This window comes from Idiotropiscis lumnitzeri, chromosome 11 (assembly GCF_059441095.1).
Source record: "Idiotropiscis lumnitzeri isolate Australia: NSW breed Sydney's pygmy pipehorse chromosome 11, RoL_Ilum_1.0, whole genome shotgun sequence".
Lineage (NCBI taxonomy): Eukaryota > Metazoa > Chordata > Actinopteri > Syngnathiformes > Syngnathidae > Idiotropiscis > Idiotropiscis lumnitzeri.
In genome coordinates, this window is record NC_142401.1 from 2,003,102 (window position 1) to 2,017,102 (window position 14,001).

Genomic DNA, 14,001 nt, shown 5'->3' on the forward strand with positions numbered 1-14,001 from the left:
TAATCATTGCTCAGCAAGAACCAAATGCAGCAGCTACCAGATTAAAAACAAGCATCTGCTGACCTCTTGTGGCCGTAAATGCACATTGCGAGTCAGCGCTGAACAAACACTTTGGCTTTTGACTCAGCATGAGATTTGGGGGGGAGGGGGGTTGTCTTTACTGTTTTATGCTTTTTACTGTCTTCTTTATTAATTTTATTTGATGTTGTATGACTTACGTTTGTTCCATATACAGTACTTTATAGACAGCGGTTGCTTGTAAGTGGTTTATAAATACAGTAGTGTCGAGAATTGGGGTTGTCAAGTCAAAGGATTTGTTGAACGAGCCACATGAGCAGGTCACCATGACTCCTTTCCTGAGACAGAAACGCAGGCTTGTATGACTTTATTTTGACACTAGCCAATTCTTAAGAGTTTAACAAAATGCACTGATACAAGTGACACATCACATATGTAATGCTTTTAACTAGGGTACACAAGATGACGCATCGGTGAAGATATGAACGATGAGATGACCTAAAAATACTTCAACGGAATTCTTCCTGTGAGAGAACAGTATCCTGCCCTCCACGCAAAAAAAAAAAAAGAATCAAAATATGCATTTCCTTAATTTGGAAAAACAAGAATCTGCAAATAGGGGAAACCGCAGGTGCAGATTAGTATGTAGGAGCCCATTTTAGTCCATAAACAGGTTTTATGTATTTTATGGATACACAGAATGACAAAAAAAATTCTTTAGTTTTCTCCAAAAAGTACTTTTTTTTCAGATTACATGGCAAGTCAACACAGGTTAGCGAACAGCAATATTTTTTATGCGTTGTCGGAAAAAAGACTAAAGCGCCGGACATAAAAAGAGCAACGCTGTTTACCGAGGGGAAAAAAGAAAAACACTCCTGGCGTAATTCTCAAAGCACCTGAGCGGGAGGAGGCGGAGGAGGAGATGTGTGTGGGTGAGCAGCCTGGGGAGCCATTAAAAAGCGTCCACCACACGTCAAGAAAACACGGAGGTGCTGGGCAACAAGCTCGGCTGGGCGCCAGGGATGATTCTAGAAGTGGTATGGCGTGTGGGTGACCCAGTTGGAGGTTTGATCTTTGGTGCGTTTAGCGGAGCTGTGGGTGGTGAAGATGGACTTGAAAGTCTCAGACCTCCCTTCCATCTCTTGGATGGAGCGCTTTGAGGCGGCCAACGGAGGCCCGCCGCCGTTGAGGGAGCTCGACGGGTGCGAGGATCCCGAGCTTCCTGCCTTATCTGAGCGGGACAAGGGAAGAAAAACAATGAGAGGCTGCAGAGGGACCAAAAACTGATTTTTAATGTGATAGAGCAAACACACAATTTGAAATTTCACATTTCGCTACCTGATTGGCTTCTTTCGCCACCATTTTCGAGTGAGCACTTTTGCGCTTGGGTGTCATCTGCAGAAGTGAAAGAATCAGAACAAATGTTTTGTTATTATTCCTCATACAGTGGCGCCTTTGTGACCAAGAGAGACAATACCCCCCCGCAATGTTTAGAAAAAAAGTTCAACAAGCTTCCTTTTCCAATCCAGGCCGTGCAAAAAAGACAAATAAAAAATAAGCAGAAAATGTATTTTGGAGTGTGAAAAAAAAAGAAAAGTAAGTAATCAATGTAAGCAACAAGCTGATATTTAAGACTTTTTATACGGACAAATTCGGAATACTTTCTATGTGAAGACATGTTGACAAACGCCAAATAAGATGAAAAGAAGTGTTACGTTTGCCAGAAGAGGACACGGCGCACACATTGCCTCATTTCACTGAAAGTGACTTTGTGATTGGAGCTAAACAAATAAAGTGCAGGTGTCTGGCAGCCGAGCGGCAAACAGGAAACCACACCAGCGGAGGCGCACAGGAAGTGCGAGGCCTCTGACTCTCTCTTTACCTTTAATGTTCTTTCTTTTCGCTGGCTACGGTAAAACTATTGTGGCTCAAACCAGCGCAGACAAATCCTGTGCACGGTTTGACATACTTGACCAACAAAGATGATTCGGACGGACGGCAGTGAGAGCGCATGATTGATATTCACGATGAGCATGTTGTTGGGTCAGGGCGCGGTCAGTTATGAATTGTTTGTTTAAAAAGGCATTTGAATGCACCAATGTCATGTCCATTCAAAACCCAAACCCCAAATGACCATGGAAACTTGTTTGTGGCTTTTGTTTTGTGAACGTGTACCAATGATTGGCTTAATTGTGAGCTTCTAAGGCTACGTTCACACAGCAGCTATTTTTTTTTTTGCCTATATACAACATTTTGGATTTTTTCACCAAATCTGACCTGGGCTTCTCTTGTCTGCGGATATAAATTGAATATGTATGAGATACATCTGCAGTATGACCACTCGATGAAGTCGCATTTGTTGTTGAAATGTGAACGGCACATGAAAAGATCGGATTTAGTTAAAAAAATAAATAAATAAAAATCCAAATTGGGCATCACGCCTTGCAAGCGTGTACGTAGCCTAAATCAGCAATGGACTGATTGTTTGCTGACAGATGGTCCTTTGTCCAGACAGATTTTTCTCCCTGATTTGCTCAGAAAACAATCAACCGATAAGAGCAGTAAGCACACACATGCCAATTTGTTTCTGTGCGGGGTTAAAACTGATTAGGATGTGAAAAATCGCCGTGCTTGTACGCCATTTGCCTTTGTGTTAGTCAGAATTATTATTAGGTTTTTTTTATAGACAAACGGGATGAAAACGCAGCATGGGCTGTTTGCATGCGTCACACAAACCTTTTGCCTCTGATGGGTTGGGGACATTTTCAGCAGCTTTGCTCTTCTTTGATTTCTTAAAAAAAAGAGAAAAAGAAAAAATGTTTTTGCAGAGGATCCCTATGGAAATAGATTGCGTCCACAGTAAAACAATAATAATAATAATAATTATTATTATTACGAACAATGATCATTTAGCGTCAACCATTTTTTTTTTTATTTGAGTTCATCATTTGATCCGTAATGCAGTAAACGACCTCAAAGAGTTTTCACACTTGAATGCAAAGTCACCTTAGTTTTAGCTTTGGCTCGCCGCTCCTCCATTTTCGCCCTCAGCTTTTCCACCTCCTCCTTAGTTCCATGGAGCACGACAATATCCGCGTTCTGAAAGGGGTCCCCGCACTGAATCGGACACAAACGGCACAGGCCAGACACAGACGATGTTACACGACCTCAGACCCACGCTACTGATTGATATCTTATCGCAACAATGTGTATGAAATCAAGGGCAACACGCTACTCAAAACTTTCAGGTAAAGCGCAGCAGCGCTTGCCAAATAATAGTTTGTTTTTTTTTTATCTCCAACAACCTGTGCTCGATACAATAGAACAAACGCGGGTCCGGGAAGCACAACATTACATGCGCCGAACTGATAAGTGTTAGAATGTGGTGGGGCTTTTAAGACGGCACGACAAACCCAAAGGCCAACACAAATATGACAGCTGAGAGTAACCAGCGGGAGGGCAGGGCTGCTTTCTATTGTGTCCCGGCAAAACGGGCCCAGTGGGCGTGAGCTGTTGCCATGTGCTCTGTGCAACACAGGAGGGATCATCTCAGAAGCTGAGCAAGCACCAAACAAACTCTGGGCCGCAGACAGCCCAGTGTGGCCGTCACCAGCGGATTGGCAACGACCTCCAAAGCGGCGACGGCGCGGGACTCCCGTACGATATGTGCACCTGGAACTGGAACTAAACGGGAAAGTGTGCGTGTGTGTGCGTGTGCGTGCAAAGTGTAGGTGTGTGTCAACCGTCGCTAAGCAGGCAGGGACTATTAACTTGATCTGAGGGGGGTAGATAAGAATGCAAGCTCATGATAAGCGAAAGCGTGCCATCCCACTCTTGATGTCCCAAACCCGTGACACGAGATAAGTCTACTGCTTTCAATTTTTTATTTTTGTTTTAACCTGAATGGACTACTTATGAGTTGCCTTGTTGACAAGAAAAGACAGCTGTACGGCGTAAGAGGTAACATTTTCCCACATTGTCATGTCAAAGAGAACAAAATGAGTGCATGAAACGTGAGATTATTTCAATTCGACTAAAGACTTGCCCACTCGGCATGCTGCTCGGATTTTGCCTTGCAAATGAGTCCTTATGAGTATGTCAAACTACTGCCCACTCATATCCGCATGTCAAGGGGAGCTCAAATAATGTGTAAGGATTACATTGTTAAATATTAACTTTGTCTGAATTTTCATTGTAGCCGTTTTTTTTTTTATGAAGCCGTGTGTTGTACAAGTGGATGAGCATGTAGATTGGGTAGTACGGTCGTATGCTATTTTTAAACGTGTAACTCTTATCATTAGCGTGTTTCACAAAGAAGCAGGTGAGACAGGAAACCTGCTGTCCATATATGGCTAGTTTCATATTTCTTTTCCACAAATCAGTATTACTGATTGCCATGTCGCTGCACCATCAATTTTTTTTTTGTCTTTTTTTTTTTGAAATCATATTATGAACCAATTCATTCATGACGAATTGATTTCTTACTGATTTCAAAAACACCATTTGGCTTCGTAAATGACGCTTTACCATTGTTGTCGCAGTCTCAAAGAGCGGCAAAAAAAAAAAAAGGGAAAAGCCCCTGTTTCTTCTTACGCCTTCTCCCAGAGGCTCATTTGATCAATTTGCCGCATCCTACATACATGACCTTGTTGAAAAGCCCTCATGAGGCGTGTTACAATTCGGCTATGTGGGTGTCCCCTTTGCAGCTTCTGAGGCAGCAGCGCCATCGGGATGGCAACAAGATCCATCATGTGCCATCTCGGCTGGCCCAAATGCAGCTTCCTGCTGTGTCTTGTGATGAGCGCCAGCGTCTTTTTGGTTATTCACTTGATGGAGAAAACCCCCGTGTCACCGCCGTGCCGCCCATTCTCCGCCCAGTGTCAAGATGTTCTTCCTGCCGCAGCCGGATGGATAAAATGGCATCGGCGTGACTGTCAGGTACGGCAATATGGATGATACGCCGAGGTTGTGCTATTAAATTGCTTTTGGTTTTAATCGCTTTCCCCTCTCAACAGATTGAAAGGTACGTCACTAACAGCAAGCTTCAGTGCTCAAATTTGATGAGAGACCTTCACTTCATCACGAGACCTTTGAGCCGAGAAGAGGAGGAGTATCCACTGGCATTCATCTTGACCGTTCACAAAGAGTTGGAGCTTTTAGTTCGGCTGCTGCGGGCCATTTACGCGCCGCAAAATGTCTATTGCATTCACGTGGACGCGAAGGCTCCACACAAGTATCGGCAAGACGTGCAGAAGCTGGTGAGCTGTTTTCATAACGTCTTCCTGTCCAGCCGTAGCGAGACAATCACCTACGGTGGCTTTTCGCGCCTGAAGGCAGACTTGAACTGCATGACCGATTTGGTCGCGTCCAAGATCGGCTGGAGGAAGGTGGTCAATCTGTGCGGGCAGGACTTCCCGCTCAAGAGCAACCAGGAATTGGTGCGCTACTTGCAGAGCAAAGACTGGCGGGACAGGAACATGACGCCGGGCGTTAAGCAGCCGGCGCCTTTTCGAAGTCGGACGGAATTCCAACACAAGGAGGTGGTTGGTTCACATGTAGCTTCCGTCGGAGTGAAGAAAGACCCGGCTCCTCACAACTTGCAAATATATTTTGGGTCAGCGTACTACGCGCTCACAAGAGGTTTTGTCAACTTTGTTCTTGAGAGCCCCGTAGCCCGCGACCTCCTTGAGTGGTCCAGAGATACGTACAGTCCGGATGAGCACTACTGGGTGACGCTCAACCAAATCAGAGGTAAACGACAACTGCAAAAACTGCAAAGCAGACATGCTGAACACACGCCAATTGTGGAGCTGAAAGTCGAGCAATAACTTTTTAACTTTTGAGTGTTTAGGCGATGCAAACGTAAGACTTAAAGCTGCAGCGCGTCGCTCCCGCAGTCATTTCCCGTACGTAAACTGTGGCGACATACTTTAAAGAGAGCCCTGAAGGTTCTACTGTTAAAACCCGGAGCAGATGTGACCGTCACCAATAAGACAATATCCAAATTTCTGCGTTGTTTAGCTTCTACAATATCAAACAACACGCTGACACACTCTGCCTGCTTCTGTATTCTACCCAAAGAGGCACCGGGAGCCAACATTGGCGCTGGCTGGAGAGGAACAATCCGGGCGATCAAGTGGGAGGATCATCAAGGAAAGCGACACAACGGCTGCAACGGTACTGCTTAACGTGACATTTTCTTACAAATATGGAGTTCTATTTTGGGTAGATTGGATGAAACCCGCTACCGTGAAAAAAGGCGACGGGTGTCTCGGGTGGCTCCACACAGGATTATCAAATGCAGTGGTGCCTTGAGATACGACTTTTATCTGTGACATTGTGATTGGTTCATTGTGACAGTGCGGTTCCTTCTGATGTAAGCGCACTGGCCAACTAGACATAAAAATAAACAAATGGTCACAACTCGGTCTGCTGCAGAAATATCACTCTTCTTTTCGCAGAGGGTAAAGAAAATAAACCTGAGAATATTATCATATTAACACATGGCTGCCCAAAATCTATAAAAAAAAAAAGTACGCTTTAACGTGATGCAAGTTGAACTGAGTTCACTGCCACCATACAGTGCGCGTAGGCCACATTTTTTTGCAAGCATTATGAAAGCATTTCTCAGGTCTCAAAAAAATTCATCGGTCGGGTAATGCATATCGCAAGGTAGCGCTGTAGTCTGTTTTGACAAAAACGCCTTCTCTCGTTGACTAGGCCGTTATGTGCGCACAATCTGCATCTACGGAATAAAGGACCTGCCGTGGCTCATCGAGAGCAACAGCATGTTCGCCAACAAGTTTGAGAACGACTTCTTGCCGGGGGCACTGGACTGTCTGGAGCAGTGGCACAGGAACAAGCTGCTGAGCAATGCCAGCGTTCCCATCGAGTCGTCATGGCTGCTGGCCACACACAGCAAGTTCGGAGAGACGTGAAATCACTGCTCGCGCTGCTCTCCCAAAGGATGACAAACGCGGCAACTGAAGGGATGACGCGCCGAATGCTCATCTTGGGAATTAACTAGAATTGTAGGGCCGGTTACACAAATTGCATAGTACGTGAACTCGGGCTGTCATAAGGAATGAGTTACTAACGTGTTCACGCGTAACCGTTAATTGGCCAGCCAAGTCGTTCAGAAATTCGAGTCGTGACGCAAGCGAAGGCATCCACGTATGAATTTGAGAGCCAACACTGCGGCCAACATACACCTTGAATAAAAAGGAAAAAGGCTACGGTGGAGGCGACATTGGTGCAGACAAGCACCTGTTGCTTGCTTTGTGAGCAGCGAGTACGAGTCTTGCTAAACAATGCGCGTGGGCGTCATCGGTTCAAGAAATACGTACAATGACGTGTGTGCCGCACGAGTCATGCAGGAAATCAAAAGAGTGGGAACTCAGTCTTGCATATTGATGTGAACACGCGTTTACTTGCGCTTTAGACAGACGGCGTATTATATTCTGCAGTTCCGGAAAAAAGCTCACATTGCACAGCATTTAACAAAATAAAATAAAAGTATACATAAACCCAAAATACAATGTCGCGATGGTAATTGTATTTATTTGAGATGTATTTATACATTTGTCGACTTTCATGTCAAGAGGAGTACTATAATCATGAAAAATGTTCCTTTAGTGTACATTTATGAAATAAAAATGTGCAGCTAATCGCCTTTTAAACGACAGCCTTAACTTATCTAAGTTTTAATATTCACGATGCTTTCGGTTAATTGCTGAAAATGACTTCTTAGTTCATTTCCATCAGGCCACAAAATTCAGACACCTGCCTATTTGTCATGATACTGCTTGCTCCTTTTTTGTGTGTATATGCCTCAGACATGAAGTTGTATTTATTTATTTCGCAAATGACACAAAGCAAGATAGGAATCAAATAAATGCCACTGTTCATAAAAAGTTCAAGCTTAATCAAATGCAATTATGCTTAAAATGCATTTTAATGCAGAATAACTATCTGACCAAATGGTGCGTGCTGTCTTGACTTAGACAAAACTGGAAGCGTGTGGCCTTCACTTAGTAGTTTTATTGAACCCGTATTCCAAATTGTATTCGTCATTGTCATCCGTTAAAAAAAGGGGAAATTACATTCACCTTGTGGCAGATTTCTGTCTTGACTTCCTTGAGTGCACGGTCAGAGAAGACACAACCACACGTGCGCAGATAACAGAACCTGAGAACACAAATATGGGCAACATTCGATCAAATGAATTTCTTTGGCACGTCCATTTTAAGTGACACACTGACGCAAACGCAAATTGAACGCACGAAAGCAACACCCGACAACGACAACATAAAGTCGTATTTTGTTCATCTAACGAAGGTGGCATATTAATTGTCAAAGCTTTCGTTGTAGTTTAGAATTTATATGTTTGTGAAGTTTGTGTGCATATATCTTCGATCTGTGTATTTTGATGACGCCGAGCTCATATTGACAAAGAATACCCGATCAGTGCGTTAAAGTAGCGCTGACTAGGGTTGGGTATTGATTCAAATTTTTTCAGCTGCATTTTGTTACCTGTGCTTGCCGTTCATCTCTAGCCCAACAACGGGGCAAATAAACATCCCACAATGGACGTCCTCGTATTTGTCTCCTTTTGTGTTCCTTCTCTCCCCCTCCCACTCTGGATTATCGGTCAAGTTAAGCTCTTTTATGTCCTGCGGAAACAGAGACGCACAAAAAGGATGCCAAAATTACGAGTATGAATTGAAAAGGGTAGTAAGTTCAGCAAATGAGAAACTAGACAAAGCCTAAACATACCTTGGTCCCGCGGATGTGTGTGACAGCATCAGTGTTGGGCCTCTCAGCGGATTTATCCAGAAGGTACTCAATGACGGCATCTTTGTTATAAAGCCTATAAAATAGAAACACTTTGTCTTAAGTGTATTCAGTGATGTATATTTGAACATTGTTGTTGTTGTTGTTTTTTTGTCATCATGCCGCTATCAGTGCAGCCTTAGATTTTTCTGTGTGTAGATTAGCGGTACAGAAAATACAATACGATTCAACTTTATTTATATAGTGTATTTCACAACAGCTAGAAAGACTGATGGAGGCTATACGACTGTATAACACGGAAAACTGTAAATTATACAGTTTAAATATATTTTTTTAAATATCCTCCACTGCTTAATGTTGTTTTGAATGAATAAAAATAATAATGCCAAGTTTAATCTTTTGCCATCTTTTATTCCAGAGCTTTCAGTGGTAAGGTATGTTTTTGCTGTGTTATTGATCTTGGGGCGCTTTAGCAAGGTACATCCACTCTCAAAGAAATTTGGTATTGTGACAATACTATACATGGATGAATAAATATAACAATGTCACGGACCTTCCCAGCTCGCAGGAAACGATTGGACGTCTGAGTTTCTCCTGACTTAGGGCACAGTACTTCCATTTGGCAGCCAACTCTGCATTTTTGTCAACCTGCAGGGCATTTTGAAGACAACTTTAAACAGTCGCACACCAAATTGAAAGTACATGTTCAAATACAGTTTATGGTGATGCCTTAAACCATACCAGGGAATATAACACATAACATGTGCACATTGACAAGGGGCTTGGTTGAGTGAATAGCGTCCGATATGACAGCGAGGTAAACAAAAAAAAAAGTATGTTGCTATTAGCCACTAGCTAACTAGCCGTTAGCAACCTGGCAATGTTCGTCCACGAAACTGGCACGTGAAAAAGAATACGAGGAACTAACCTTCTCGACTTTCTTGGGACCTTTCACTAACTCGTGTCTTTTAGGAATGGTTCCACCATCACATCCCATTTTGGAAAAGTCTGAAGTATGTAGTCGAAATGTCTCAGTAAAGAAAAACAACAAGCTGGGAAACTTCCTGAACTGAACCGGATATCCGTCTTCTTTCTCGTAGGAATTTCTGGCGGTTGGCAAACAACTATATGGTGCAATTCCGCCACCTACTGGTCAATAGTGTGGACCGGAGCACACAAACAACCATGGAAAGAATTCTGAGACCACTCTTGTTTCTTCAGTTTCGTGTTCATTTTAATGCCCAGTACAACAAAAGGTACTTTTTTTTGGACCAATATATTCATGACTACAAAAACATCTCATCAAAGCTCAATTTTAAGAGCTGATTGCGACTTTTTCCAAAGCTTTTCTTGACAATTTCTTGACATTTACTGAAGTACAGCAGTTGAACCAGTATCTTTGCTTTTATCAGAAATAAGTATCTGTCCATCTACGAAACTCATTCACTGCCTCCCAATTCAAAATAGATCTTTGACTTATATAGCTGTCGATGGAACTGGTACAGAGGGAGCACTTTTGCCACATCTGCCAATCTGTCAAATATGTCATGTATGTGGCTACATGATCAACATTTACTAAAGCACTACATTAAAAATAATCTTAGCCCCTTAAAATGTATCTGTAGATACAATCTGCCATTTGGGTAGTGAGAGATCAGTTCACACTTTCACAAAGTCTGCACAGATGTACTGTACGTAATTCTTCAAATGAGGGTTGACGTATCATCACATGAGGTGACCTGCATCGCTTGTGCCGAGTTGACGTTTGGTCAGCGATGTTGAGCTGTTCTTCTCCGCAGGCATCAACCTCCTTTACCCGCATGAATCTCTGAGGGCTTCACACATTCCTTGCGTTTCTCAAGTGCGGTCTGTCAGCACCTTCTTCTACTAAAGAGACACTGACAGCGATTAATTATCACACAGGCTGAACGAAGGGCACCGCCGTCTGCTGTGTTTTTGTGTTAGACGTCCCGTACACACACTCATGGAGGGATAACACCTGGTCTACATTGGCCTTCATCATGTTTGACAAATGAGTCGAAATGTTTTGTCCTCTGGGAGAATCCAATCACCATTAAGTCTGCTCAGTCAGCGTGTTCCAGACTCTGAAACTTTCAGAAGTGCTGAGGAATGGCAAGCTGTTTGAGTATTTTTTTTTTTCATGATGCTACTAGTGCGCTGAATTGCACGAGTGTTAGTACGCTTTCCCACCTCTCACTCGTGCTAGCACTAGAACCGAACGAGCATTAGTGGTAGCCCACAGGAGTGGTTTGGATCCTCTTTGGCAGGAAGGACATTTAGTTTTCACCTTGCTTGATCTGAGTGCCACTTTGTTGAACGGTGTCCCACAAGGTTCAATTCTGGGGTCACCTGTGTTTTCATTGTATTTACAGCCGCAGCCTGGTATTTCTTTTCACTGCTATGTGGATGCCAGTCAGATCCATGTCCCTTAAGGCCACTTTTGCCCAGTCTTGAGGAAAGCAAAGTGTTCATCACACAAAACCTCTTGAACTTCAGTGAAAAGAAAAGATATGTTTTGGTGTTTGGTCCCAGCGCCGGCTTCATCTCACATCTCCCTCTGTTGACTTGGGATCGCTGGCGTATCATTTAAAGCAATCGCGGTGGACTCCCTTCACCTTGACGATAAACTTGAGCAAACTGTCAAGCCGCTGAACTTCTTATTTGTTCAGCTGCATTTACCTCGGTGAAAATATTAGGCTCCACCCGCTATCTCCACCCATCTCGCAGTGACCTGTTGCTGCTCTCGCTTATAAATTACACAACCGTGTATTTTGTGCAGTCCGGTGCGTTCGGCAGCCAGGTGGCCATCAAGTGACACGTTTACTGGTCACTGCAAGGATAATTTTGACACGGCCGATTGCTGTTGACTTAAAGATACATGCAACACACACACGCACACACGCACGCACACACTCCTTCTCTTTTCACCTGTAGCCACGCATGTCTTCAGGTGTAAGAGTACATTTGGTATCCAGGTGTGAAGGGAAGGTTCTTTGTAGTTCATCTGAAATCTCGGTGGTGACAGACGCACGGCTATGAGATAAGTCGAGAGTGTGCATGTAGAGGTGAGCCCACTGGGAGGATCCTGAATGCGGAGTCGAAGTCACGGCAGGTCATCAACATTTTGAGACGTCTCGAGACGTTCCGTCTTCTCACTCTGTTCGATCCGCATTTCGTCTGACCTGCCGTTGATAAATGTTGAAATTGAGTTTGAAATTAACATTTGCTATGTCACAAAGTAAAACAGCAAATTCAGAGCAGGCTTTGTTTGACTTTTGACTCAAGTCCAGCTCCAGTGACCGAAATCTGGTTTCTTTTCGAGAACAAAAGGGGTTGTTTTTTGAAAATGCAAATATAAATAACATTTAAGCTGAGGCTATGTTCAGTTTCGTCTGACCTGCGTACATGAAATTCGACTAGCGTTGGTGAAAAAGAAAAAAAATGATATCAATTTTTTTGCTGAGTGGCGACACCAAAACAGCAAAGATATAAGAGAATGAAAGCTGAAAGGGATAAAATGGAGGTTTTTTAAACGCGGCTGTAGGAGGTGGGAGAGCTGGAGGAGAAAGTAGTGCAACTGTCATGACAAACAAGAACCATCTGTCTCATTTGTGTAACTTGTTTTCTTTTAATATGAGAACTATGCCTGAGAAGATCTCCGAGTTTGAGAGGGGCCAAGAAGAAGGCTGGTTTAAAGCCCGTCTTCTTCTGGAGTCTCAGCGATTGGCATTAATATCCCGCCAACCTGCACGGTTAACCCTTCAAATGCAACGTGGCTCTTCAAACGAGTGAAATGTGGCCTGCGATAAGTTTGTGCTCGGCTGTTTTGGACGTCTTCATTTTGGCTAAAAGCACACGAACACGGTTGCCACCTCCCAAGTAGAACGAGGGTCATGAACTCAAAACGCCGAATGTCGCAAAGGAGTGCAAAAAGTTTTACGCGTGGTTATCACGATAGTCGGTCGGGGAGTTGTGTGATGGCGAAAGATGCCGCAACTGGGTTCGCTGAAGGATATGCCTTGGAGTGTCATTGTCGGAGTGGAAGTGTTTGGTGGTGGGTACGCTGGCTTTCTGCCACAAAAATTAAGATTCAAAAGTAAAGTGCCACGAGAAATAGTGAATCGATTATTTTTGTTGCGTGTACAAGACTGATGTGGTGGTACGTCACCATGTGCGATGTGAGTCCGCCACAATTCAACATAATGAAAGGAGGCACTTTGGTGGTGAATTGAGTCGGCTGTGTCCACACCCACAACGGCGCAAGTGATCCTTTTTTAAAAATGCGCGCGTCTGGAGATTAGAAACACTTTCCCTTGCACAATTTACGCCAATTTATGATTTGCACAGATCCCGAAAATCGAGCCCAACAATTTCTAAAAGGTTTGCCTGAGCAAAAGATCACCCTCGTCATTTAATTTTATCTTTAGCACACACACACACAAACACACATTTATTCCGAATGAGTGTGGCCAACATCCACCCGCACCTTATGTAGGCCATCTTGGTGGCTTAATGAAGGACAGATCCCAGCTGTTGCCGTTGTTACAGACCGCAGTGGAACCAATGTAATTCAAAGTTACAGCGGAATATCGTGTACGTGTACGTGCACGTGCGCGCGTGGGTGATATCGCCGGCGACAGACGGAGAAAAAGCTTACGCCATGTGGTCTGCATTTTGCGAAAATCCCAGTGTTGCGGCCTGCGTTCTTTCAAGAATCCCCAGCAGACCAGACGCTGCTTCTTCCAAATACTTCTTAAATATGTTCACTATATGTGCTTTTGTGCTCTAATGATGTGATCGATTGAAAATAATCACAGTGAGGTTACAGAGCGTGCGGTGAAGGTATTGCGATGTGTAACGCACCACACACACTGTCCGGTATTGCTCTATGAAAGCCTCGATGAATTTTGTTTTGAATCGAGATGGATACATAGGAAAATATCGAAAGTTCACTGAAATCATCAAAGATGGGTGTTTTATTTTTGTTCGAGCGAAGCTTATTTCCATTTTGTGGATGCAAGTCACTTATGACACAATAATCATCTCTTAAAGTCACTCTTGTACAGGTCACGGTGACACCATCCATCCGTTCATTATCTGTTCCGTGTCTCCTCACACGGGTTGCAGGGGGTGCTGGAGCCTTTCCCAGATGTCTTCGGGCATCCTGAG

The 14,001-nt window shown here is 43.7% G+C and overlaps 2 protein-coding genes across 2 annotated transcripts; one reads left to right on the top strand and one right to left on the bottom strand.

Moving 5' to 3' along the window:
- Window positions 1–370: 370 nt before the first annotated feature.
- rtf2 (replication termination factor 2) lies at window positions 371–9,895 on the bottom strand. Its single transcript, XM_088309702.1, has 9 exons — window positions 9,740–9,895; window positions 9,365–9,459; window positions 8,794–8,887; window positions 8,551–8,690; window positions 8,127–8,205; window positions 3,025–3,135; window positions 2,755–2,809; window positions 1,357–1,413; window positions 371–1,249 (listed from the first exon to the last, which is right to left on the bottom strand). The coding sequence occupies exons 1-9, from the start codon at window positions 9,806–9,808 to the stop codon at window positions 1,047–1,049; spliced, it is 903 nt and encodes a 300-aa protein (XP_088165828.1). The 5' UTR covers window positions 9,809–9,895; the 3' UTR covers window positions 371–1,046.
- On the top strand, window positions 3,527–8,608 carry gcnt7 (glucosaminyl (N-acetyl) transferase family member 7). Its single transcript, XM_088309701.1, has 5 exons — window positions 3,527–3,978; window positions 4,725–4,956; window positions 5,034–5,769; window positions 6,100–6,195; window positions 6,739–8,608. Exons 2-5 carry the CDS (start codon window positions 4,750–4,752, stop codon window positions 6,954–6,956), a joined length of 1,257 nt encoding a protein of 418 aa, XP_088165827.1. The 5' UTR covers window positions 3,527–3,978; window positions 4,725–4,749; the 3' UTR covers window positions 6,957–8,608.
- Window positions 9,896–14,001: the final 4,106 nt, after the last annotated feature.

Excerpts from the sequence above, each read along its gene's own strand:
- gcnt7 (XM_088309701.1), top strand. The coding sequence starts at position 4,750 with ATGGCAACAAGATCCATCATGTGCCATCTCGGCTGGCCCAAATGCAGC. Across the intron at positions 5,770-6,099 it reads GACGCTCAACCAAATCAGAG|AGGCACCGGGAGCCAACATT; the intron begins GTAAACGACAAC and ends TTCTACCCAAAG. Across the intron at positions 6,196-6,738 it reads GCGACACAACGGCTGCAACG|GCCGTTATGTGCGCACAATC; the intron begins GTACTGCTTAAC and ends CTCGTTGACTAG.
- rtf2 (XM_088309702.1), bottom strand. The coding sequence starts at position 9,808 with ATGGGATGTGATGGTGGAACCATTCCTAAAAGACACGAGTTAGTGAAA. Across the intron at positions 9,460-9,739 it reads GTCCCAAGAAAGTCGAGAAG|GTTGACAAAAATGCAGAGTT; the intron begins GTTAGTTCCTCG and ends AATGCCCTGCAG. Across the intron at positions 1,250-1,356 it reads TGGCGAAAGAAGCCAATCAG|ATAAGGCAGGAAGCTCGGGA; the intron begins GTAGCGAAATGT and ends TGTCCCGCTCAG.